This window comes from Miniopterus natalensis, chromosome 4, assembly GCF_054644295.1.
Source record: "Miniopterus natalensis isolate mMinNat1 chromosome 4, mMinNat1.hap1, whole genome shotgun sequence".
In the NCBI taxonomy this organism is placed as follows: Eukaryota; Metazoa; Chordata; class Mammalia; order Chiroptera; family Miniopteridae; genus Miniopterus; species Miniopterus natalensis.
The window spans coordinates 9,288,971-9,313,745 of record NC_142084.1 but is presented as its reverse complement, the minus strand read 5'-3'; the positions used below and the strand labels follow the sequence as shown (position 1 = coordinate 9,313,745).

The 24,775-nt window shown below is 45.9% G+C and overlaps 1 protein-coding gene across 2 annotated transcripts in view; it reads right to left on the bottom strand.

The window, feature by feature from the left end:
• Nucleotides 1–24,775, bottom strand: part of INSR (insulin receptor) — a 151,874-nt gene that overhangs the window by 61,358 nt on the left and 65,741 nt on the right. For both annotated transcript variants that reach the window (XM_087816272.1, XM_087816273.1), the window contains exon 3: nt 3,107–3,428. In XM_087816272.1, the coding sequence (XP_087672398.1) occupies nt 3,107–3,428 (322 nt within the window). The remainder of the gene's footprint in view (nt 1–3,106; nt 3,429–24,775) is intronic.

Genomic DNA, 24,775 nt, shown 5'->3' with positions numbered 1-24,775 from the left:
AGGCTCAGGACCCCCAAAGCATTACAGCTTTGTTTTAATTCTGTGAGTTGTTATAGCAAATTACTGACCCAAAGGGTTTGTGGGAACCCCCATATCTATAGCCAGTTGATCAGATCTATGGGTGGCCAAAATGTGGCTGGTCTCTGAAGTGAGGGCAGTCTTGTGGAGAACAGTCTTTAACCTGTGGTTCGATCCTAATTCCAGGTGGTTAGTGTCAAATTGTACTGCAGTGAGCCCACTGGTGTCTGAACACCTGGAGTGGAGGCAGAATTGTGACCAAAGGTTTGGGTCCTTTTGTTAGTTCTACAACTATTCACTGAGCATGTATTATGTGACAGGTGACGCTCTAAGCTAAAGATCCACAAACTACGGACCACATGCAAATCCAGCTGGCCACCTGTTTTTTAAATAACATTATAAACACCACACCCATTGGTTTATGGATTCTCCGTGGCTGTCCTCACGCCATCAGCTTAGAGTAGCTGCAGCAGAGACCACATGGCCTTCAGAATAAAAATATTTACATTCTGGCCCATTGCCAATGCTTGCTCTAAGTCACCAGCACACGAGCGTGAACAGAACTTCCCTGTGGGACATTACAAATGACCACCCGTTCTGTTCAGCCTTCCCAGCAGGAAGCAGGGTCTATGGCCTCATCCAGCGAAGCTGGGCTTAGCCAAATTAACTGCTCTGGCCGATGGGACATTAGCAAATGTGATGTCAGCAGAGGCTGAAAAGTAGGAGCACAGTGGAGCAAGTCCTTCCTGGCAGCCAGAATAAGAAACCATCTAAATATGAGCAGCTATCTTATGCAATCAGTCAGGGCCTACCCTGCCCCTGCCAGACAAACCACCCATCAACCATCAGAAACCAGACATGAGTGTTAGGTCACTACATTCTGGGCTGTTCTATCATGCAGTAGGAGCTAACTGATACCCTTTGTGAAGCATACGGTGGACTTGGGGAAAATTAACAAATTGACAATTACAATATCGGCTAGTGGTATAAGCCATGAAAAGTTAAAACTGAGTTAAAAGCAGCTGGACAGGTAATTCAGACAAAGTGGTCAGACAGGGAAGGACTCTCGGAGGAAGTGACTTGCAAGCTGTAACCTGGATAACAAGAAGCCAGCCATGCAACGATCAAGAGGCAGAGCATTCTAGACGGAGGGGACAGGGACATGCTTAACATTCACTCCAAATACTGAGTCCTCCCCATCTCGGTGAAGAGCACACACTACCCCCACCAGGCGATTCAGTGACCACATGGTTCCTCGTGTGCCCCCGACCTCTGCTCTGAAAACACCAGGAACTATTTCTGGAAAAGCCACAAGAATGGAAGAAAGCATATCTGGTCCTATTTGATATCAAACCACATTAGACAATGTAACAGGACTAACGTCTTTCATAAAATAAAATAAAATAAAATAAAATAAAAGCCTCAGAAGGAAAAATATTAATTTTTTCAACACCTTCGGAGTAAAATTGTGCCATAATGAGTCGTAACTTGCATCACTCGCTTTGCCCTTTCCCTCAGCGAAGGTCAAAGCATCACAGGACATACTGTCCAGTTCCTGAGGCTCGGGCTCCAGGGGCCACCACATCAGCAGGAGGACAGCAAGGGAGGTTGCTGTGCTCCTTGGGTCTTAGTTATGGTGAGGAGAGAATACCTTTTATTTAAAGCCAATGTCTTTTAAACAAACATCTTACCAGAAGATGTTAATAAAAAAACAAAACAAAAATGAATCAACAGGAGTATGGTCACTTTCCCAACCTTGCTGATAAACTGGCCCCGAAAAAGAAAATATAGCTCTGTCTGGCATGCAAAGTGACTCATAGTTGCCTATTTTTGGTCAACAAAGTCACATGACAGGTTTCTGTCAAAAACTAATAAAACATGTTGTACTTGCAGGTTTCACAAACACTCAAGAGAGGCTCATAGAACTGAAATAAAGGTTGTTTTTCACACCCTCCCTGCCCGGGAAACAAAATTTCCCACCAGAACACTCTCATTTGGCTAATTCTCAAGTCTGAAGAGGAGGATTTTTTACGTAAGCAGGTCAGCTCAAGGCCCCTCGTGCGTCTGTTTCTGATTTGTTTTTATGTTGTTTGTGAAGGGTGTTTTTTTTTTTCCCAAACCCGCAACACGAAAACCAGGAAACGGATTTTTTAAACTTGGTTACAGCCCCAAGAAACCAAAATAGCTCATCTAAGAGGTAACAGCATGAACAAAAAGCCTGCAATGTGCACAAGGCGTCTGACTCCCAACGAAGAAAGAAAACCCTGCTCTCCCACCCAAGCAGGAGGAAGCGGTCTCGTGGACTGTGCTGGGAAGCCCAAGGAAGCGCTGGCAGCGACCGGGAACCAAGGCCCGCCGCCTGTGCTCCGGCTGATCGCAGCGCACCGTCCAGCTCCGGATCGGAAGGAACATGAAAAAGCCTGAGCTCTGTTTTGGGTGTAAGAGCTAGGAAGTCACATGAGTGGGGACAGTCCCATAAAGGTGGAGGATTCCATGGGAAGCCAAGGCCTTCTGTCTCTGTGCTTTCTATTCCCAAAGCTAAGCACAGAAAGCTTTAAAAATCACGTGCAAAAATACAAAAACACTTCCCCTCTAGCCCTTTGCAGAAGGTCTGTCGGCTCCTGCTGCAAAGGCCAGGACCAGGACGGGAGGCAGAAACGGCATCCAAGCTACCCAAGCATCTCCCCTGGCCACCACGGCTCCCTCACTCATGGCAACGGATTCTGGCTTTTCATACAGGTTTTTTTAGTGTGTTTTTTATTAAAATTTTAATGTTGACATTATTGCAGGTGTCCTCCTTCCCCCCCCTTTGCCCACCTCCACCCACCCGGCCTGTCCCTCCCTTGGCCTTCACCACACTATTGTCCGTGTCCCTGGGGTCATGCGTGTATGTTCTTTAGCTGATCCCGTCACCACCCCCTCCCCCTGGGCACCAGCCACTCTGTTCCATGTGTCTATGCGTTCGGTCCATTTTGTTCATCAGTTTATTTTGTTCATTATATTTTAACAGGTGACACTACCATCAGCAACCTCACGCTCCTTCCCCTCTTTGCTGCTCCCACCCCCCGAACCGACCCCCAGGACTCACTTGCTGGAATTCATCGTGTATCCAGAGGGACACTCAGGAATGCACTTGTTGTTGTGAATGACATACTGGTGGCAGCCCGGCCTCCGCGAGTTCTTGCATCTGTTGTGCAGGTCCTGGCAGAAGCTGAAGTTCACACAGCGCCAGTCCTGGAAGTGATAGTACGGGGGCGGGCAGGTCTCCACGCACCGACCGTCCAGGTAGAAGTGGCGGCAGGCCGCGCACTTGGTGGGGTCGTTGGGCTCCGAGCAGTTGCCCAGGCACTCGCTGTGGCAGCAGAGGCCTTCAGCAGTGCAGCCGTGCGACTTACAGCTGGTCGGGCAGACTAGAGAGAGAAGGAAAAACAGCCGGTCAGTGGCTTGCCCAGCTCCTGTATGCACAAACAGCAGTGCTGGCTCAGGGCGTGCAAGCCAAACAAAAGAAAAATAACAATAACAGCCTCACCTCTACAGCACGTGCTAGGCCCCAGGCACAAAACCACAAACCAAAGTATGAACTGTTTAAGCCCCCAAACCAGTGGCGTGCTGTAAATATTTAACAACCACTTCAAAGAGGGGGTAAAAGAGGATCTAACCTATAGCATCTGCCAATTTCCACGGTGTAAATACCACCAACCTAAAGTTACCGAACATGGAGCTGGTGAGGGATATATGGTACCACAGCATAAATAGTATTTCCACCATATAGACAGAATAGCAGCAAATAAGATCAAGGCATAAATACAGCACCCCCCTTATCTGTGGGGGATTCATTCCAAGACTGCCAGTGGATGCCTACGTCTTGAATAGTACCCAACTCTATAGATACAATGTTTTTTCCTGTACATACATACCTGTGATAAAGTTTAATTTATAAATTAGGCACAGTAAGAGATTAACAACAATAACTAATAAAATTGAATAATTATAACAACAGACTGTAATAAAAGTTATGTGAATGTGGCATTATGAAGTAAAATAAGGGTCACTTGAGCATAAGCACTGCGATACCAGGACAGTCAACCTGATCATCAAGCTGGCTACTAAATGACTAATGGGCAGGGAGCGTACACATGGTGCAGACCCTGGGCAAGGGGATGAGTCACATCTCGGGAGGGACTGAGTGGGATGGCAAGAGATTTCATACTACCCAGAATGGCACACAATTTAAAACTTATGAACTGCTTAATTCTGGAATTTTCTGTAATATTTTCAGACCACGGGTCACTGAAAATATAGAAAGAGAAACCGTAGAGAAGGGATTACTTATAGAAAACTATAGTGAGGTCACTGGTATTTATTACCTTTGTTTTTAACATAATTTGTTTAATTGTAAGTTTATTATTTAAATTTTAATAACAGCTTGTGAACAACTAGTTTGCAAATTTCCTGAAAATTAAACAATCGGCTCCAGCAAGCCAGCTCCACATACAGCTGCAGTACTGGCAAACAGATAAATTATAAATAAACAGATACATTATTGTCTCCATTTTCTCCATCTTACAAATGGGAAAACCGAGGCACAGAAGATTAAGCAAACTGTCCAACAGTCACACACTGCTCCAACAGACACGTGCTTGCACTACCCTAGATCCTGCAGCCACTGCAGGGCCACAGGTCCCCTGCCTTCAGGAGCCCACAGTCTCATGAAGAAGAGGTATTAGTTATTCAAACACACAAATGTGCAACTGGATATGTGACAGGCACCGTGCTAGAGGTGAGGAGAGGTGACATTGCTGCTGCGACCGGAAGGAGCTAATGGATGGGCAGGAAAGAGAAGGCCCTGCAGATGGGGGCAGATGCTGTGCATGGGTTTGGGGGCTGGAGAAAATTTCTTGTTCAATTCAAATGAACTTGGCCACGGAAGGCTGGACTCTTTCCTGGCTTCCTCCAGCACCTTGTTACACATCTCCTTTCTCCCCATGTCTCACTACTCACTGCTTCCTAATTATCCCTTGACTTCAGTCCCTTGGCATCTGGCCTGGGCCTCCAGGCCCAGCCCTCCCTTCCTAGATTGTCATGGACAAATGGCTTCCCTGTGGCTGGACAGACCTCAGCCAAGCAGAGCCTGTCCTCAGAGGTGCTCTCTCCACTTGCTCCCTGCAGGGCTTGAAACGTGACTTGGACGCTGAAGAGTGTTATCCACTCCAAACCCTCAAGCTTTTTGATTCTGCAGGAAACGGCCCTAGTGGACCCCACCAACTGAACCCAGGGAACAGAGTGTCCTCTGCAGAAGCACTGTCTGATGGAACTTTCTGCGACAACGGAAATGTTCCCAATCCGTGTGCTGTCTAACGTGGTACCCTAGCCACATCTCCCCTGTGGCTGTTGACTGTGGTTCATGCCACGAGAAACCACATTTTTTTAAATTGTAGCAAAATATACATAGCATAAAATTTGCCATCTTAACTATTTTTAAGAATACAGTTCAGTGGCATTAAGGACTTTCAAATTATCGTGTAACCACCCCCTCACCCGTCTCCAGGACTTTGTCATCTTCCCACCTGAAACTCTGTCCCCATCAAACACCAGCTCCCCACCCCCTCCCCTGGCCCCTGGCTCCCACCATCTACTTTCTGTCTCTATGGATCCGACTGCTCTAGGGACTTCTGTGAGTGGAATCATACCCTATCTGTCCTTCCGTGACTGCTGTATTTCACTGAGCATAACGACCTCAAGAATCATGTGTCTGTTCAAATTTCCTTCCTTTTACGGCTGAGTAATATCCCATTGTGTAGACGGACCACGCTGTGTTTATCCACCATCCACCCATGGGATGCTGGGGTTGCTTCCACCTTTGGCCGTTGTCAGTAATGCTACTGTGAACGTGCTGTGCAAATATCTCTTCGAGACTGCTTTCAATTCTTTTATGTATATACCCAAAAGCAGAATTGTTTAATCATACAGTAATTCCACTTTTAAATTTTTGAGGAACCGCCATGCTGTTTTCCACAGTGGCTATACCATTTTACATTCCTGCCAAGAGTACACACAGGTTCCAATTTCTACTGAGAAACCAAACTTGAACTTGTATTTCAATTTTAATTTTTATGGCCACCGGCTCTTGCATTGGACAGCAAAGGCTTAGAGAATAGAAATAAACTCCATGCCAAGGCCAAGAAGTCTCATGTGGTCTTCGTGCCTGCCGGCCTCTCTGCACCCTCCCAGCCCAAGGCAGCAGCCACCCTCGCCTCCTTCCTGCCCTTCACATACCCAGGCTCAGTCCTACCTCAGGACCTTGGCATGTGCTGTTCTGGCTAGAGCACCCGACCCCTTATAGCCTCCCACAACGGGCTCCTTGTCACCCTTCAGGGCTCAGCACCTTAGAAAGACCTTCTTTGGCCTCCCCACTGGAAGTCACTCCCTCCTTCTCAAACCATGATCTAGTACATTATCTTGTGACATTTTTCGTATAGCACTTACCACTCTCGAAAATTATCTTGTTGAGTGACTAGAGGGAAGCTTAGGGAGCAGGGCCATGTCTGAATCATTCACTGTCCTGGCGCCTCCTTCCACCCAGCAGGAACTCAGTAGACACATGTTCAATTAGAAAGAGGAGGCAAAAGGAAGGACTCTGGAACAGTTCCAAGTTCCCACTTTTGAGCTGATGGCTCAAAACTTCCTGCAAGAACTCCCAGTTGCAGGAGCTCCACAAAACCACATGCAAAATTCGGAGCACCTATGCATATGTGCATATTATGATTTTCTCCATGGATCAAGAAAGAACTAAGAAGCTGTAACAGGAGCAGAATGGGCGTTAACCCACCAACGTTCTGTGCAGTGTTTTTAGGGTTCACGTACCACCCATAAGCTCTTTACTTTATTCTAACAAAGACCCCAGCAGGGAGGGGATAAATAATATGATGTCCATTTCACAGAGGCAAGAAGACTGGCTCAGCTGAGGTGGAACGGGGCCCAACCTGGAACCTCACTCTTTGGGCTCTTGCATCTGATATTCCTGGGTCCAAAGAAGGGCAAAGCCAACCCCAGGGTCCATGCGGCCCAGAGGGAAGGGCGATGAGAATTTAGCTTTAGTGACATAGCGCCTGCTGCCACTCAGGAACACCATGAAGGTTTCTTTAAAGAACCAACAGCAGCCTTGGTTTTCTTGTCTATAAAATGGGGGTGATAACAGCAAGTCCCTGCCTCCTTCTTGTAACTAAATGGGATGAGATGGGTAAGCGCTGGATTCTTTGACAGGCACGCTGTAGTATGATATCCCTTAGCCACTCTGGGTAGTATTGCTACTATCATCATCATCGTTAATGCTCTGTCTGCAAGGACACAAGGGCTGAAGCTCAATGGCAGGAGGCAATATATACAGGGCAGACAACAATGATCTAGGACCCACAACGCCCCCAGCCTCTGGGAGGTCATATGTGACAGCAGGAAGGGCCTATTTCCTGAGCTGGGGGACATCTGAGGGTCAGTTCTTAAATTCAGAGGAGGCATCAGCAAAGACCTAATGAAAATGTTCTTAATACATAAGCCTTCCGGACCAGACAATGCTAAGAAAATGATGCAACACCAGCAAATAGGCTGAAGGCTGACCACAGGACTCTCACATGTCATGCTGCGGCCCTGACTAAAAGGCCCACCTGAGAATGACTTCACTCTCCAGCACAGGAGCTGGCAGACTTTTTCTGCAGAGGATCACTAAGCAAATATTCAGGCCATATGGTCTTGGTCGGTCTTGGTCGCAACTAGTCCCCTCTGCAGCTGTAGTGTGAATGCAGCCCAACGTCCACAGTGTCCAATAAAACTTTATTTACAAAAGCAGTTGCCAACCCTTTACCCAGTCAGACGTACCTGTGGTTGATTTACTGTTTCTATTAGGACCTAGACTCCAGGAAGCCAGATGCCAACTTACAGATGGATCTGCTGCAAATCATTTTACCTGACAGAAGAGATAACCTCCCCCAAAGGGCAGTTTTATTGCCCATAGGACATTAAGCAGCCTGTCTCTAACTTCACAATCCAATTTCAGTGACTGCAATGCTTTGGCTTCACCATCTTACTGGCCCCTCACTAAAGAGTTAAAAAAATGACAGGTGTTCTTTCCCATTTTGGGGGGTTTTGGCTGAGTTCTGTTTTTAACTTCTGAAGAAAGTTAAACTTTGAAAACCATAAGCTAACTCCGTGTGCCTCTCCCACTGTGTTTCCAAGTACTTTATCTTATTTAATAGAAATGCCACTCAGGGTGGCCTCTCATTACGCGCCCCCTCACCCAGAAGGGACTAAGAAAATCACATGTGCAAGATGAAAAGAAGTGCCAATGGAAGACAGGGCTGATTTCCTAGCTCCATGCCCCTAACCTTGTTCCTCCAGATACCAAATAAGTCCCAGCACTGCAGTCTCAGAGGTCCACCACCCTGGTGCTGTTTCTGCCAAACAGGATAGCAACGGCCTTTTCAAGAAAATGCCAAGCAATCCTGGAACTGTCAACCTTCCAAGGCCAGGTGCGTGCTGTGTGTGTAGTGAAGATATACCCAGACTTCCCCAGAGACAGCACGCACCAGCCCTTCCACTCCAAACACACAGGTTCCTGTCAGTCCACCCATCCAGTCCCCCACCGATGCTGCCCCCCAAGCTGTCTTGGGCTGCTGGCCCCATTTTCTTCTCAATTTACCCCTAAAGTTTACAAAAGCCCCTGGCCTCCATATCCACTAGCAGACCCAGCCATTACCTTCCTGAAACTTTCACCTCAAGTGGCTTTTTCACTACACCTTCCTGAGAAGATTGAAAACTGACCTCTAAATAAACTGGTGGAGTGGGCAGGAGGTTGCTGTGTCAGAACACTCTGGCTGGACCCTCTGAATTAAGTGTAATGCCCCCGCCCAACGATGCTGTCTCTAAAGAGGTGATCTACAGAAATGCCAAACTCTCAGCAAAGCAGATATAGCAGGATCATACCTCAACATAATAAAGGCCATATATGACAGACCTACTGCCAACATCATACTCAATAGGCAAAAACCAAAAGTGTTTCCCTTACGTACAAGACAGGGGTGTTCACTTTCACTACTCTTAAGGTTATAGTACTAGAAGTACTAGCCACAGCGATCAGACAAGAAGAAAAAATAAATGGTATCCAAATTGGAAAGGAGGAAGTAAAACTGTCATTATTCTCAGATGACATGATATTGTATACATAGAAAATCCTAAAGACTCCACCAAAAAACTACTAGATTTAATGAATTCAGCCAAGTAGCAGGATACAAAGTCAACATCCACAAATCGATAGCATTTTTATACACCAATAAAGAACTCTTAGAAAGAGAAACTAAAAAAACAACCCCATTTACCATTACAACAAAAAAATAAGATACCTTGGAATAAACTTAACCAAGGAGATAAAAGACCTGTACTCAGAAAACTACAAGACATTGAAAAAACAAATCAAGAGAGATGCAAACAAGTGGAAGCATATATCCTGTTCATGGATTGGAATAATTAACATCATTAAAATGTCCATATTACCCAATGTCGACCAAAATACCAATGGCATATTTCACTGATCTAGAACAAATATTCCAAAAACTTATATGAAACTTAAAAAGACCCCAAATAGCCACAGCAATCTTGAGAAAGAAGATAAAGTTGTAGGGATCACAATACTGGATATCAAACTATACTACAAAGCCACTCTAATCAAAACAGCCTACTACTGGCACAAGAGCAGGCATATAGATTAGTGGAACAGAACAGAGACCCCAGAAACTGACCCACAACATTATGGTCGCTTAATATTTGACAAAGGAGGCAAGAACATACAATAGAGTAAAGACAGTCTCTTAAATAAATGGTGTTGGGAAAATTGGACAGGCACATGCAAAAAAATGAAACTAGACCACCAACTTATACCATACACAAGAAGAAACTCAAACTGGATAAGAAATTTAAATGTAAATCACAAAAACATAAAAATCCTAGAAGAAAATATAGGCAGCAAAACCTCAGGCATCTCACGTAGCATTTTCACCAGTGCATCTCCAAGGGCAAGAGAAACAAAGGAAAATATAAACAAACAGGACTACATCAAACTAAAAAGCTTCTGTATAGCATCAAAATGAAACCCACTGTATGGGAGGACATATTTTGTCAATGATACATCTGATAAGGGGTTAATTTCCACAATATATAAAGAACCCATACAACTCAACAAACAGAAGACAACCCAATGGAAAAATGGGCATAGGACCTAAATAGACACTTCTCCAAAGAGGACATACAGATGGCTAACAGACATGAAAAAATGTTCAATGTCACTAATCATCAGAGAGATGCAAATTAAAACCACAATGAGATATCACCTCACACCTCCAGAATGGCTGCCATCAACAAATCAGCAAACAAGTGCAGGCGAGGGTGTGGAGAAAAGGGAATGCTAGTACACTGCTGGTGGGAATGCAGATTATACAGCCACTATGGAACAGTATGGAATTTACTCAAAAAAGTTAAAATGGAACTGCCATTTTACCCAGTGATCCCACTTCCAGGAATACATCCTAAGAATTCTGAAACACCAGTCAAAAGAATATATGCACCCCTATGTTCATAGCAGCGCAATTTACAATAGCTAAGATCTAGAAACAGTCCTTCACTAGATGAGTGGATAAAGCAGCTGTGGGATATTTATACCATGGAATCCTATGCAGCTGTAAAAAAGAAGGATCTCTTACCCTTTGGGACAGCATGGAGGGACCTGGAGAGTATTATGCTGAGTGAAATAAGCCAGTCAGAGAAATACGAATATCACATGAACCCACTTATATGTGGAATCTAACGAACATAATAAACTGACAAAATAGGTCCAGAGGCATGGATACATGGGAACAGACTGACAGATCTCGGAGGGGAGGAAAATGGGGAGACGGGAAGAGATTAACCAAAGAACTTATATACATATATGCATAGCCCATGGACACAAACAATCGTGTGGTGAAGGCCTGGGGTGGGGCAGGAGCTGAGTGGGGGGGGGCAAAAGGGTGGGGGAATGGGGGACATCTGTAATACTATCAATAATAAAAAACATAAAAAAAGAGGCTTCAAAAAAGGAGAGAGGTACTTCAAAGCAAAGGAGGCAAGTGCAGTTTGACCCAATATCCCTACTTTGAGGAATTAAGCTGCAGACAAGACAGCATGTGTGCACATAGACTCCTGGGCAAGGATATTCTTCACCCAGCAGGACATCAGCCAGCTGGGTTTATAACAGCAAAAGACCGGAAACAATCTAAAGGTCCACAGCAGGAGATGTGTCAATAAACGACTGTAGATCAAGGAGGTGGCACAGTACACAGCTGTAAAAAAAGGTGGAGGCTCTACACATCCTGGGGCCAGAGCTGTTTCCAGGACAGCGTTAAGGAAAAACAAGCAAGTGCACAGCAGGCCTAAGAACAACACTCATTTGTGGGAAAAGGAAAGAGACGTACATAGTGAGAATGCAGAATGGGAAGCTAGTTTAAAAAACAGTTTGGCAGTTTCTTATAAAGTTAAGCATATACTTCCTATCCTTACCACACAACCTGCAGGTTTACCCAGGTGAAATGAAAACCAAAGCATATGTTCACACAAAGACTCGTACAGGAGTGTTTACAGTGGCTACATTCATATCATCGAAAACTGGAAACAACCCAAGTGTCCCTCGCTGGGGGGTGGACGATCGCTGTATCTCCACAAAGAGCACTACTGAGCAATAAAAAAAAAGAATGAAGCGCTGATATCCACACAGCGATGTGGGTGAATTTCAAGTGCATTATACTGGGCGGTCTGTCAAACTACGGGCTGCATGAATCCATTTATATAACATCCCGGGAAAGGCAAAACTATAGGGACAGTGGACACATCAGTGGTCACCAGGGGCTAGAACTAAGGGCACAGGGGAATTGCGGAGGATGGTGGAACCACATCTTGACTATGGTGGTGGTTACATGACTATACAGTCAAAACTCTCAGAGCTTTACACCAAAAAGGGTAAATTAAGCTGCATGTAAATTATATCTTAAAAGGGGTTGGGGGGAAGAAAAACACAAATGGGATATATGTCCCTCAGGAAGGGCCACAGAAATGTGCCCAAGGACTGCCCAAGAAAAGCACGATTTGATTTTGATTTTTTATGATGTATGTGTATTACCCTTTTAATACCCTTTTAAAACTGACATATATTTGAAAATACGTTTTCTAAAAACCTCTGCTAGATAATAAATGTGATTGATCAATTATTGCATTCTACCCACAAATATTCCAGCAGTGATTGTATGAGAATAGCTGACAGGCACCGACGAGAGCTTTCACACAGGATCTCTTCAGATGATTTTTGCCTTATTACAAAACCAACAGTCAAGGCAACTAAATACCAAGTGTAATCCTAGACTGGAACCTAGACCAGGAAAAAATATTATTGATCATGGACAACAGGAATTGCAGGAGAGACAAACTCAGTGCCTGAAGAAATACAGCCCCTTTTTTCCCTTTGCCTTTTAAAGTTCAGTCAATTTAGTTTTTCTTAAGCTGTGTGGTAAAAACAAAACAAAACCAAAAAACAAACCACGATTAATGTTCCCATAGCGCAAATGATAATGTTAATATCATTTTGTCACATTCCTTTCCAAAGGCTGGAGTTTAAAAGAATAAACTCAAGATTTATTATTCCAAAAATTACAGCTTTCCAGAAATTTCCAAACGGAACGGCTGCGTGCGGGCCTGCAGACACACTGGCCACAGGGCTCCAGGGCTCTCCTGCAAAGTGTGAGTTTTACAAACTTCATTTACTTTGTTTCCGTTCCGAGTTTCTCCCCCTCACCAGCCTGGGCACCGAGGCCTGACGCTGAGGTCCCCAAGCCCGGGGCCCCCGCGGCGCCTCGCAGAGAAACTGCTCCCACTGGGATCTAGGGAATGACTTGAAGGCGGGGTGGGAGCGGGCCGGCGACCTTCCCATGGCTGCGTGCTCACAGGTGCCCTTTCGAGGCTGGATCCCCAAGGGGCAGCGCAGGAGCGCGGATCCTTGGGGCCCCAAGCCAGCCAGAGAAGCGCTGCTTCCTAGGGGCGACCCGACTTGAGCAACCGAGCCCTTTGAAGAAATAGGGGTGCAGAGGCCAGGAAGGGGGTGGGTTGCCCGGGGGGCTCCCCACTGCGGCAGCTCAGGATTGGTCAGATCCCGGCAACCCCGCCAGTGCGCTCACGGAGTGGGCGGCGGCCGAGCGCTCGCCCCGAGCCAGCGGCGTGGCCTCCGCGCCCCCCGCGCGCACTCCGCTCCGCCGGCGGGATCCGGGCCGGGCCGTATCTGCGGCCGCAGCACCGCCCTCGCGCTCAGCCAATGGGCGGGCGCCCTCCGGGGCTGGCCCCGCCCCGGGCGCGCGGCGCTCCGCTTGCCCAACCGGCGCCGCGGTTGTGACAGTCGCTCGGCCGGCGGAGCCAGGTGCCCGGGAGTGACTCTGGGGGGCGCAGACCCTGCGGGGCGGCCAGCGAAGGAGGCGCTCTGGGAGCAGTTAAAGGAGCAGCAGCCGCCGGGGGGGTTGGGCCGCGCACGCGGAGCTGTGGCCCGACCGAGATGGGTGACCATCTGGGAGACGGCGAGGGGCGCCCCGGCGGCGGGCCTCCCCCCGGAGGGGCCCAGAGAAGGGACGCTGGCTCGCCAGTGTCACAGAGCATGCTCGCCCAAACTCGGGCCCGCACTCCGGGATAGTGCGCGCTGGTCGTCTACACCCCCGTGTTTCTACCCAGCACACCAAGGGCCACACTCAGGAATTATATTCCTAGGGAAACTTGCAGGGTACTTTTCTCGGCTGTCCCGCAGCCAGTGTTTCCCGTGCACTCGAAGATGGCAAACTGTGCGTTGCCCGTGTGTTTGCAATGCCAGTAAAGAGGCAGCAAATGAACAGTATCTCTGACACCTCCCCCCTCCCCCCATGAATACACTGCAATGCGAATTCCATTTGCAGAATACAATGTTCAACCCACATCGGTTAATATGCCTTATTAACCCTACTATTCAAATAACTATCTCCATCGCTGATGGGAAAACGGAGGCAGGAAGGGCTGTTTTGCTAATGCCAGATCAGCAAGGACGCAGCAGCGCCACAACTGGAACCCAGGTCTCCCGGGGAGACTGGGACTGGCTGTGGCATCAGGGAGTTCGCCTGGGGGTTTGATTCCCCTGTGTCCTACCCTGGCCCGGGTGACTGGCTTTATCCCAGCAGGAGAGGGACAGTCCATGCAAATGGGTGAATCACCAGGGCTGCCTGCAGAGAGCTCTAAACAGTCCAGAGTTGAAGAAGAGCAAAGTACAGGGAAAGAGGTGTGAGAGGCCAGGCCAGACAGAGGTTAGGGACCAGAGGGGCTCCGATTCTGCACCACAGGAAGAACCAACCAAAAAATATACCACCAGATCCACATTTGGGGCCAATTTCTGGTTCTCTGGTGGAGGGCTGGGGATGGCAAGGGCACAGGGAACAGGGGGGAATAGGCTCAAACTTGGAGAAGCTGGGTAGGAGGTGTGGAGTCCAGGGTGTCAGGGCTTCTGCACACAATTGGTTGCTGTTGTGGTTCCTAAGTAATGCCTCAGAACATTCCAGTCCCCTCCTGCAAAACACTCTTGCTAAGGTGTATGGATCCCTGTTTGTTGGTTGTGGACATTTTTTAAGTTTTTACTCATTTGTGTACATAGTACACATACCTTTTAGGCAATTAACTACAGCAATAACTTTTTTTGGGGGGGGTGTTATGCATATATGGGTTTTTTTGTGTGGTTTTTTTTTTTAAATATTACAGATGTCCCTTTTTCTCCCCAATGACCCATTCCACCCCGTCCCTTCCCCCTCCCCAGTCCCTCTCCCCACCACTGTCCATGTCCTTGGGTTGTACATATATGCACATAAATTCTTTGGTTACTCTCCCCCCCTCCACCCACCCGCCCTCCTCCATCCCTCTGACATTCGTCAGTCTCATCTATGCTTCCATGTCATTGAATCTATTCTGTTCATCAGTTTATTAAGTTCTTTAGATTCCACGTATAAGCGAGATCATGTGATATTTGTCTTTCGCTGCCTGGCTTATTTCACTCAGCATAATATTCTCCAGGTCCCTCCGTGCTGTCCCAAAGGGTACGAGATTCTTCTTCTTTACAGCTGCGTAGTATTCCATGGTGTAAATGTCCCACAGCTTTTTATCCACTCATCTCCTGATGGGCACTTGGGCTGTTTCCAGATCTTGGCTACTGTAAACTGCGCTGCTATGAACATAGGGGTGCATATATCCTTTCTGATGAATGTTTCAGGATTCTTAGGATACATTCCTAGGAGTGGACTCACTGGGTCAAATGGCAGCTCCATTTCTAATTTTTTGAGGACCCTCCATACTGTTTTCCATAGTGGCTGCCCCAGTCTGCATTCCCACCAGCAGTGTACTAGGGCTCCCCTTTCTCCACACCCTCGCCAGCACATGTCGTTTGTTGGTTTGTTGATGGCAGCCATTCTGACAGGTGTGAGGTGATACCTCATTGTGGTTTTAATTTGCATCTCTCTGATGATTAGCGACGTCGAGCATTTTCTCATGTGTCTCTTGGCCATCCATATGTCCTCTTTGGAGAAGTGTCTATTTAAGTCCTTTGCCCATTTCTTAATTGGGTTGTTTGTCTTCCTCTTGCTGAGTGCTATGAGTTCTTTGTACACTTTGGAAATTAGCCCCTTATCAGATTCATCCTTGGCAAATATGTTTTCCCAGACCGTGGGGTTCCTTTGTATTTTGAGGCTGTTTTCTTTTGTATAGCAATAACTTTTTAAAAGTTGTTGCATTTCAGCCTACTCAGATTTTCTGCTTCTTGGGCCAATTTAAATTTTACAGGCTATTTAGAAATTAATAATGGGAAAACTGTACAACTTATGAGATGCAGGCATAACTGTTTGGGGAGCAAATTCAGAGCCTTAATTTCTTGCAAAAGGAAATGATTAAATAAAGTAAGTACTTAAACCAGTAAATGAAATTATTTTAATAATATTTCCAAGTGATTTATTATCAGAGCTGTCTTCATCAATTTTTTATGGATTTTAAGTTACATCTCCATTTTCATTCTTAACTTTATATCCAGTTTGTTTTCTCACCACCACCACCACCCCCCGTTCTCCCTTTTTCTTAGTTATTATAGAGATTCTTCCTGCTAAAACAGCACAGTGAAATAAACTTTCTGAACTCACAGAAAAAGCTCTCTATTTGTGCTGTCCAATTCAGTATCACTAACCACATGTAGCCACCGAGTGATAGAAATCTGGGTAATGTGACTGAGAAACTGAATTTTCCTGTGGATAGTGGCTACCTTATTGGACACTGAAGCTCTAAAAAATTCAGCTCTTGAATATGTCAGTTTGGTTTTGTTTTGTTTTGTTTTGTTTTAATGTATCTTTATTGACTTCAGAGAGAGGAAAGAAGAGGGAGAGAGAGAGAGAGAAACATCAATGATGAGAGAGTCATTGATCAGCTGCAGCCCGCAACCTGGGCATGTGCCCTGACCAGGAATTGAACCCTGATCACCTGGATCCTAGGTGGAGGCTCAACCGCTGAGCCACGCCCGGCTGGGCATTTTTGTTTGTTTGTTTTTGTTTTTGTTTGTTTTCTAATTAGGCCCTATTAATTGGTTATTTCCTTCTTCCTATACAGTTATGTTTCATTAGTCATTGTCTGGTTTGTCATTTATCTATATAATCATTTAACGCTCTCACTTGTCTCTGCAACCGTATCTCCACTACATTTGCAGTTTTGAAATCCTCCTCGACCAAAGTTAAGAGTTATGTTTTGTTTTTAATTATCACATGGTAGGAGTTTGTCTTGCATGCTTGCTTGGTTAAGCTTTTAAGAACTAATTTCCAGTTATATTCACTTGCAGACAGAGATTAGGGCCATTGCAATGTCTGCTTTTTGGAATGTACTGGGTTGGGGTTGGGGGCTGGTTTTGGGGTTTGGGGTTTGTTTTTTGAGATTTAACAGATGATTAGTTTTCTAAATATTCCAAAAGCACTTTAAAATGCGTATTGTTTGCAGAGTACAAAGCTCCATCCGTATCTATTACCACGATCTTATTAACAACCTTATTACTCAAACTCCTGTTGCCTAATTGAGGTTTATCTACGTGATCAAGGCTGTTTTTGAGTTCCCCCACCACCACCGCCCCCCCACCCCAGGTTTCTCAGTTTTCCTTGTTTTTCCCTACAGTTTGCTCTCTAAAGTTTGGTTCTATAGTAGAGCTGACCTGCATTAAGAATTGTCCCTTCACACAATGCAAAACTGCTCTTCTTTTCTCCCTAATAATGCCTCCTTTTGCCTTGAATTATTTGCATTCTTTCTCTGTGCATGTTTAACCACAGGTTTAAGTTTTCTGTGCCATTTTTGGAATTAGGTATAACCATTTTCTCGTGGGGGGGAGAGAGAGAGCAGCCTCCATGGGAACAACAAAGTAGGGATGGGGAATGTCAAGAGTTGAAACCTGTTGCTGTGGAAGGTCTGAATTTCGAGGAGAGTTTCCCTGGGGATAATCTCAGCTATAAAAAGGTCCCCTCACATGACCAATGGCAATGGCTTTTTAATAACAAGTACGTGGTGGTTTTCAATGTGCACAGCTTGACAGAAGCCAGTTTCCCAGGAGCTGCTACACCCACAAACTAACAGAACTTATGCAAAAAATAGGAATGGAGAAAATTTCCTCAACTTATAAAGGACAAGAGTCAACAGCAGAATGTATCAAATTTCTGCAAAGACACCATGAAACAGAATCGCATGTCAATGAAAACACACCGATTTCAGATTCCATGTGACCAAAGGGAGAGAGCTTTCGGCTTATTTCCTTGTTGAGTTTTGTTCCTAAAGCCGGTCTGGCTACTTCACTTTTCATCTGGAAGAGACGAGAACTTCATGTGTCATCTCCATAGCCTCGTGGCTATTCTTAGGACATTCCCATGTGTACAACTCAGACACTGCTATTCTACCCTGAAAAGATGGAGTTCTCGGATTTGGGGGAAAACCCATTTCCTGCCTGTGTTTATTTTGACTAGAGAAAGGAATGCGTTTGCCCCTTGGCCGCTGGCTTCACTGGCTCTTGGGACCCACTCTGCACCCTCCATCTACCAGAGCAAACAGGCAGCGAGTGCCCTGGCACCTCCTGGCTCCACCTCTCTAGAAGCTGCCCAGCCCCAGCACACACTCAGGGGAAATGCATGAAGGAAATAAAGCTGGCAAATGCTTCCCCATCAGACTGGATGCTGGTAGCATCTTAAAAGATAGCATTTCAACACCCAGAGTAAGCCAACTGATGGGGAGAAAGCTTACTGGTAAAAAGCCTCTTTTACATACATACTAGGGCCACAGAGGAATTGTGTTTCCTCACCAGAATCAACAATGTCCACACCCTCGCTCTCTGGCCAATATTTACTCACAGGTGGATTGTTTTCTGCACCATGGAGATGCCCTAGAAACCCCTTCGACCTTTACAGACAGGCTCCCTGACTACAAACTCTTCGTTTAAAGAAAAAGTTTCCTAGGCAGCAAAATACATTCTATCACCAGTCCCATCACCATCTTCGTGCTAGTGCCCTCAGTGAACAGATCTGAGATCCTATGAACAGCAGGCACCATTCTAAGCTCTGGGCACAAGCTGGTAAAAGCAGACTGTTCTACCACCAGCTGGGGAGACAGACATCAGTTCACCAGCCTAAGAACAGTTAGTTACAAATCAAGAACATTTAGTACAAACTGTGCTAATACTCCAAGTAAATTCACAAGGGGCTGTGACAAGCCTGGGCTGTTCGTTTCCTCAGAAGGTAATTCTGTAAAAGCTAAAGTGTTTCTTTCTTGCAATGAACAGCCAGAGAGCCATATGCCATCTTCTGGCTGAAGCCTCTGCCTGTCTTAGTCCCCAGCTTCCCTCTCCATCTTTGCCATGCAATGAAGCTAAGAGACACAGGGACAGTTGGCCACACATCCCAGTCCTTCAGTGTCCAGGACTGAGACAGGGACAGTATGATGGATGGGCTCAGAGAAATTCTACACTGTCCAAGTCTGTTCTCTCGAGGCTCTCCCTGGGATACACAGTTCAAATCACCCAAGTGTGGAGGGCAAAGAATTATGGAGTCAGGCAGACCACTTCCTAATCACATGACTCTACTCTCTGTGCCTCAGTTTCCCCATGTATGCATGGGAACAGTAATAGTACCTTGGCATATCTTGAGGGTCAGGTGGAATGATGCCCGAAACAGCTCAGCACAGCATCTGGCCCCTAGCAGAACCCAAGAAAGAATTTTCAAAGGAGTCTATACCAGCAGCAATTTCAGGCACCTCACCTCTCTGCTTTGGACTCCACAAAACAGCAGTAACTAACTCCTGCATGCCATGGCGGGGAAGAGGGGTAAAATACCAAATTTAAAGCACATCCAAGAAGTTTTTGATTCTTTCCCCTTGGGATGCTGTTGGGGAAACTGTGTTCATTCTACTTTTCTGTGTTATTCCTCAAGTCTGCCAGGTTTCAGGGGGAGAATGATTGAGAATTGGTATCGCTGATGACCCTGGACTGATGGCTGGTCCTGGGATCCAGCCCATTGCTGTGCTCCATTCAATCCAACAAATGCAAGTCAATATCTGCTCTGTGCCAGGCAGCCACAGGCCAGGCACAGGATGCTGATGCAACTGGGGTTGTCCCTGCCCTCCAGGAACCATAATTTAGCCCAGAAAGGTCCTAGCCAGACACTTTTCGCGTGTCCATTTCTATCTGAATCCTAATCTCTCTATGTTCCCATCAACCCCACACCCACATATTCCCCCAAAGGAAACAGCCTAAAAGAATTTTCCAGGGCGCTGTTAAATAAAACATGTGATGTGCTCTTTCTAAAGCCCAACTACTTTGTAAAATAACCACACTTCTCAGTGACACCTTTGAAACCACTTGGAAGTTTCTAGAAGAGCTGACCCACCAGAGCAGAACACTGCAGACTGAAAGGGAAAATACAAGATGCCCAATTTTCCTCTCAGAAATCAAGATTTAATAGCCTCCTAGGGAAACCATAATTGGAGGGCTATTGGGCGCGCATTCCTCTCCGAGGCCTGTGATTATGGAAGGCTGAAAAAGGTTGGGAATTTGGGCCTTGAGCAACTTTGGGCTCAAACTAAAATGAGTGAGACCCAAAGCAAGAGGTATAGCTAAATCCCACCACACAAACACAGACACCAAGAGAAAGCTAGATGGGACTTAAAGAGGGTGGAAAGACAGAAATCTTCACAAACAGAAATAAAACTGTCAAGTAAAAACACCGTCCACCAAGTTACATCTCCCACCCTAGCTAAGGAAAGGAGAGGCACAAGGAGCGTGGCCTTGGGCACCAAAAAAGATTTATGATAAAGACCTGCCCCCCTCCCTCCATTCCTGCCCTTGTACCCCCCAGAAATCCATCTCATGTTTGGCTCATAAACTTCTGCTTCTTGTTACTGGTCTACAGCAAAGCCCTCTGAGATGTCACTGATTCTGTGCCACGTAACCCTTGTGTGGCCTCCAAGAGGAACTGCAAGGTTGGCCTCCCTGGGTAGATTCCTAATCCCACTCCCACCTCACCTTTGAGTTCCCTGCTTTGAAATCTGAAGATCGAAGATGCGTCTTCGTTCTCCAAAAACATCCCTGAGTTTCCCTCCCGTGTCCTTGGCAATGCTCATGCCCAGCGGCCCATTATTCACAGAGTTCCACAGGATGCAAAGATAAAATGTGATGGCCCGGTCGGGGATGGCTCAGTGGTTGAGCGTCGACCTAGGATCCAGGCGATCGGGGTTCGATTCCCAGTCAGGGCATATGCCCGGGTTGCGGGCTCGATCCCCAGTAAGGGGTGTGCAGGAGGCAGCTGATCAATGACTCTCATCATTGACGTTTCTCTCTCTCTCCATCTACGTTTCTCTCTCTCTCCATCTCCTTTCCTCTCTCTGAAATCAATAAAGATATCTTTTAAAAAGATAAAATGTGATGCACTTTTCCTTAGCAACAGCGACTACAAAAAAAGACGACTTTTGGAAAATTAAACAGCAGGTAGCCAAATAGAAACTTTACATTAGAAAAATGGGGTCTGACACACACCAGCGTCATAACCTTGACCAGCTTCATTGAATAGTTATCACGAATGTGAGAAACCAACAGCTGGATCATGAGCCATGGAAATGGGGCTGGGTGAACGGTTAAGATAAAGCGCAGGCCCACCGGCGCTGGAGAGGCGAAGGCGGCTGCTGCCAAGATGAGGGAGGGTGGTCTACCGGGGGATATGAGGCAGTGCTGTCCTGACACCCCACCTGGTAGACTGTTTTGGGGAGGGTGGGCCAGTGTTTAGAAACCAAAGCCCGAGAATAAGAACCGAGGTGGAGTCGGCAGCTCCCTGATTCTGAGCTCTTGGGCAGGTGTCTTAGCTTCGCCGAACCTCAATCCCCCCTTTTATAAAATGGAAGATCATTAGGCCAGCTACTTTGTCAAGTTGCTGTGAGGTTCATTCCATGACTCAGTAGTGGCACAGGATAACCCACACTAAAAACCTGCTCCTGAAAAATCACTGTCGCCTCAGGGCCTTTGCACGTACAGTTCTGGCCACCTAGAGTTCACTCTGTCCCCAAGCACCTCCCATGGCAGCTTCTCCTTTATTCTTCTGGTCTCAGTTCTAATGTCAGACTCAGGCAGGCTCCCCCGACCTCTCCCGACCTCTCTGCGTAAAGGAGCCCCCTCCATCCCACCTCGTCTTGTCACTCTCACATAATTCCTTCCTAGGACTTCTCACCACCTGAAATGATTCCTTCCATCCGTCTACTGACTTGTTTATTGAGTGCCAGGCTCACTGGAGTGTGAGCTTCAGGAGATAAGGCCCCTTGTGATTTTTACTCACCAGAAGACCCCAGAGCCCAGAAAAGAGCAAGAGCTGCACAAACAGTAGCTACTGCTTTTAATAACATCCTCACGTGAGCTAAACTTTCTGCCAGCTCCCAGTAAGCTTGGGAGCAGGTCACAGCATCTGAAGGTGACAAAACTGAGGCCTTACAGGTGATGGGCTGAGTTAGAGGACAATGCCAGGTCTCAACTCTGTTACTATCTGAGAAATAAGTATAGCCCATTCTGCTACATAAACATTTCTAAAAATCACCACATTATGGGGAAACCGGGGTTAGGTCACAGCACTCAAACACGTCATCAGTGACACATAATAAAATAAAATGGGGATCTAACACTGTTCTGCACATGCCAAATAGTTAAGAAAAACACAACTACAAAATATGAGACACTTGACCTTGCAAAGGGCCTGAAGTGTGCTTGTGTGGAACTGGGTGTCAGAGGGTTGTAGCTTTGAGTGATTGTGAACAGGTGGTGAGAGGGTTGTCTAAAACGGATGGAAAGTCCGGACCCCAGATGCAGATGGTGGCGACTCATAACCCATGCAGGGTCCGAGGGAGGGCTGAATGTTTCAGATGTGTGCATGCTTTTTGACTACACGACTTGGTTCAGCTGGTGGCAGCTTTCTGAGTTCAGTCCACCCCCTTTTCTTGAAGACAAGATTGAGCAGACAGAAAGGTAAAATTTACATGTTTAAATTGTGCCTTAGCACCACCATCATGTTGGATCAAATTCGAGTCTTCAAATCCAGCATTTGTACAACCTCAGAAACAGGTCAGAGCAAGTGGGAGCACTGAGGATCATGACCCACAACTGGAGTTTAGTCGCATCGCCCTCCTGAGGCCCGTGTGGGTCTCAGCACGAGCCTGGGCGACACCTTAATAAATAAGGCTTAATTCCTCCAAGCACGCCTTGCAGAGAGCCACACATGTATCAATCACACCTCACTCAGTAGCCTCCATCAGCCAGGCACTTATTTGAAATCTCCAGCTTCTGCTCTCTATGTGTGTAAATGTTGAATCTGACTCTGTAAATGTCATGTGTTTTACTCCACAGGAGATCCATGTGGGTTTGAGGATAAAAATACAGTAAAACCTCAATATAACGGACTAATTCGGGTGAGGGGGTGTCCATTAAAGCTGGAAGTCTGTTCTATGATAAAGTAAGTCCTTGAATGCATATGTAAAAAATTGAAAAATTCATTTACCTGATTTTACTTATGTAGATGCATTTGTATAATTAAAATTAAGTATGTATGAAAAGTATAATTTCACAAAAAAGTTTTCTATATGTGTTACAGTAACTTCAAATTTATACTGAATAGGTCTAGTAAATGCGCACATTCACTCGTCACCATGAGAAAACCAAGGCACAGGGCTAGGGCGTGGCTTAGCACAAGTGGGGACATCAGCTGGCAGGTATTCAAACTGCTGCAGAAAGTCACGCACACTACAACAGAACCAATTACCCAGAGCGACGTGGTGTGATCACACGCTGATAATTCACCAAACACTGTTACAGGCAGTGTCTCTTGGATTTAAATATGTAGACTATAGCTGTAGATATTTATTTTGTTGGCGAAATTACAGTGTTTTTTCCAACATATGGCCTATTCGCTAAAATTTATGAAAAATAACAGTGAATTAATAACAAAAAAATTAACCCATTAATTTAATTATAAGCAAATCTCAGTTAAAAGCATTTTAAAATTAACAGGGTGTTAATTTTCACATATGACATATGGACAAGAAATTCTGTCCATTCAATCCAAAGTCCGTTAAATTGAGGTCCACAAAAATCGAGGGTTTACCGTAACATGTGAATAATTTACAGGTTAAATTCGGAACGTCCTGTCCCACCCCCATCTTTAAATACTACTTCCTCCACCTACTTCAGTTCAAGAGCAAAGTCTAGGGCATTCTCAGCACTCAGGGAGACCACCCCCACACAAAAAATTCTGTGCATGTCAAGTATGAGCACAGACAACTGCTTCGCCGTTTATAATAACAAAGAGCTGGAGACGTCCGTGGACTGCGGATTGGGGGAAGGAAGACATTACAGATGAACGTGGCCACGAGAGAAGATCCAGACAACTTCCAAGAAATGTTATTAGGGGAGAAAGCCAAGACGCAGAGCGGCAAGGGAAATATTTGTGCAAAAGAGGGACTGGCAGGTGTGTGTGGCATCCACACACAGGCATGCATAGAATTCTCTGGGTGAACAGACATGCGGCGGGGTGGTTGCCTCTGGGGAGAGGGCAAACACAGAAAGCTCTTACTTTTCCTTGTGAACCTCTTTATAAAGGTTTTGACTGTTGTATGTATAATAACCTTTAAAAAAAATAGGTTGAATAAACAAAATGACATAGATAGACAGATGATAGATAGATGATAGATAGATAGATAGATAGATAGATAGATAGATAGATAGATAGATAGATGATAGATAGATAGATGATAGATAGCTGATAGAAAAATAAATAGATGGATGGATAGAATAGACACACACACACACACACACACCCCCAGACAATGGAATATTATTCAGCCTTAAAAAGGAAGGACATTCTGACACCTGCTACAACATGGATGGACCCTGAGCTTCTGCTCAGTGATATAAGCCAGACACAAAAAGACAAATACTCTGTGATTCCACTTCTATGAGGTCCCTAGAGGAGTCAGGTCCATGGAGAGAGAAAGCAGAGGATGGATGCCAGGGGTGGAGGAGGGTGGGGAGTAAACTGTTCAATGGAGGCGGTCGGTTTGGGGAGATGAGAAAATTCTGGAGATGGATGGTGGCGATAGTCGC